Source organism: Nomascus leucogenys, chromosome 15 (assembly GCF_006542625.1).
Source record: "Nomascus leucogenys isolate Asia chromosome 15, Asia_NLE_v1, whole genome shotgun sequence".
In the NCBI taxonomy this organism is placed as follows: domain Eukaryota; kingdom Metazoa; phylum Chordata; class Mammalia; order Primates; family Hylobatidae; genus Nomascus; species Nomascus leucogenys.
This window is the reverse complement of record NC_044395.1, coordinates 66319429-66321475: the sequence shown is the minus strand read 5'-3', so window position 1 is coordinate 66321475 and position 2047 is coordinate 66319429. Positions and strand designations below refer to the sequence as shown.

The following is a 2047-nucleotide window of genomic DNA, read 5'->3' as shown; positions in this document are numbered from 1 at the left end:
AGAATAGGTGATGGGGCAACAACAAGATTTCCTTTAAACTTCTGGGAGTTTAAGTTTAAATAAGCCCATAGGAGAGAAAAATATCCAGAAAGAACGATAAGCTTCGAGGGAACTTTACTCAATCGATTAAACTCCTCCCATTGGGATAGCTGTTAAGATGTGCTAGAATTTTATCAATTCAGATCCATATCTCTTTTGTATAGAATCACTGCTGCTAGCTCACCTCAGCCAAAAATTCCATGCTGAAAGCCAGGGACATGTCATACTGCCTTAATATTATGATGAAGTTTTATTTTATAGTTTCCTAATTCTGAATATATTCCCCCCTTAAGCCTATGACTCATACTTCTCAGTAATTTAAGAAATGCATTCCCTCATCTTGAATGCATATTTTTGAGGGAAAGGAAATTTAACATTCCCCGTTGGATCTGCTTGTTCTTTACACTATAAATGATGGGGTTCATCACTGGGGGTGCCAGCAGGTAGATATTGGCCATGATAACATGGACCAGTGGAGAGGCATGCTTGGCAAAGCGATGAGTCATAGATACACCAACCGTGGGAATGTAGAGGACCAGGACAGCTAGAATGTGGGAGAGGCAGTTATTGAGGGCATGGAGTCGCTCAGCCCAGGTGGCTGTGCCCGATATTTTTCAGAGTAAGTGTATAGGAGATCACAATGAGCAGAGGATCCATGATAATAATGAGGAAGGCAAGAGCAAATCCATACCAGCTGTTGAGCAGCCTGATGTCAGCACAGACCAGGCGGATCATATCCTGGTGGAGTTTTTAGGAGTGAGAGAGAAGATGGGAGTGGCAGAAAGGCAGTCGCTTGAGTAAGAAAAGGGAGGGAAGAACTGCCAGAACACAGTGGCAAATGATGGCTAACCCAATTTTACCAATGACTTCATTGGTGAGGATGAAGGCATAATGGAGGGGACAGCACATGGCCACATAGCGGTCAAAGGACATAGCCAGGAGGACAGAAGACTCCATAAAGGAGAATCCATGAAGGAAGACGAACTGAGCAATACAGGCCTCAGAGCTGATTCTATGAACATTGAACCAGAGAAGCTGCATGACTGGGGGTAGGGTGGTGAGGGTAAGACCCAGGTCCGTCAGTGCCAGCATGGAGAGAAACAGATACATGGGCTGGTGGAGAGATGGCTCTGTGCAAATGACAGTGAGGATGGTGGTATTGCCCATGATGGAGATGGTGTTGAGACAGCAGATGGGGATGGAGATCCAGATGTGGGAGGCCTCAAATCCAGGGATGCCCGTGAGGCTGAAGTAGATGCTTTCTTGTGTGGTGGTAATCACCTGGGGCATGACTGATGAATGTGTCTTCAGATTCAGGATCTTCACTCAGGGAGAAAAAGAAACATTAGAAATAGTATCTCTTTGCCCATTTAATCCAAATTCTACTCAAATAAATGTTCAGAGTTGTTGAGGGTAACTAAAGCAAGATTTAAGAACATCGTGATACATGATATCCTTTCCTTAGCCCAATTCTGCAGACTGCTCCCACACAGCTAATCTTCCCTTGATGACGGAATATATATTAATTCATGGGTAACTCTAATTTTTCCTGCCTCCATTTTCCCACTCCCATTCAGTTTTCAGCACATTTAAATCTGCCTTTCATACAAATCTCACTATCAATACTGTTCTCACAAAGGCTAAAAATGAACTCTGTTGTATAAATGTAATGCTTAATATTCAATCTTTGTCTTTTTTTGATATAAATCCAGTGTCTTTTTCCAAATATCTCCTTTGACTTTTGTAGCAGCATTCTCACCTATTTCACTAGTTCTAAACCTATTGCTACTTTTTCTTCATCTCCTATTTTTTCATTCATTAAGGTTTTATTACTCTACTGCAGTCTTATTTCTACTCTGTCCTATTCTCATTAGCTAATGTCTTCTGATATTATTGATTCTATTTCTATGATATAAAAAATAACGAAATAAAGGGCAAGAAACATAGGAAAGAAGAGGAGAAAGAGAGGCAACAGTCAAAAGTCTGTTTAACAGCCCAGGTGAAGACA

At 41.5% G+C, this 2047-nt stretch overlaps 1 protein-coding gene across 1 annotated transcript; it reads right to left on the bottom strand.

The window, feature by feature from the left end:
• Window positions 1-374: 374 nt before the first annotated feature.
• On the bottom strand, window positions 375-1335 carry LOC100606704 (olfactory receptor 51Q1). The gene is given in 2 exon segments (XM_030794761.1): window positions 375-645; window positions 647-1335. Coding segments are annotated over 2 exon segments (954 nt in total). The 5' UTR covers window positions 1330-1335.
• Between the last annotated feature and the right edge of the window lie 712 nt (window positions 1336-2047).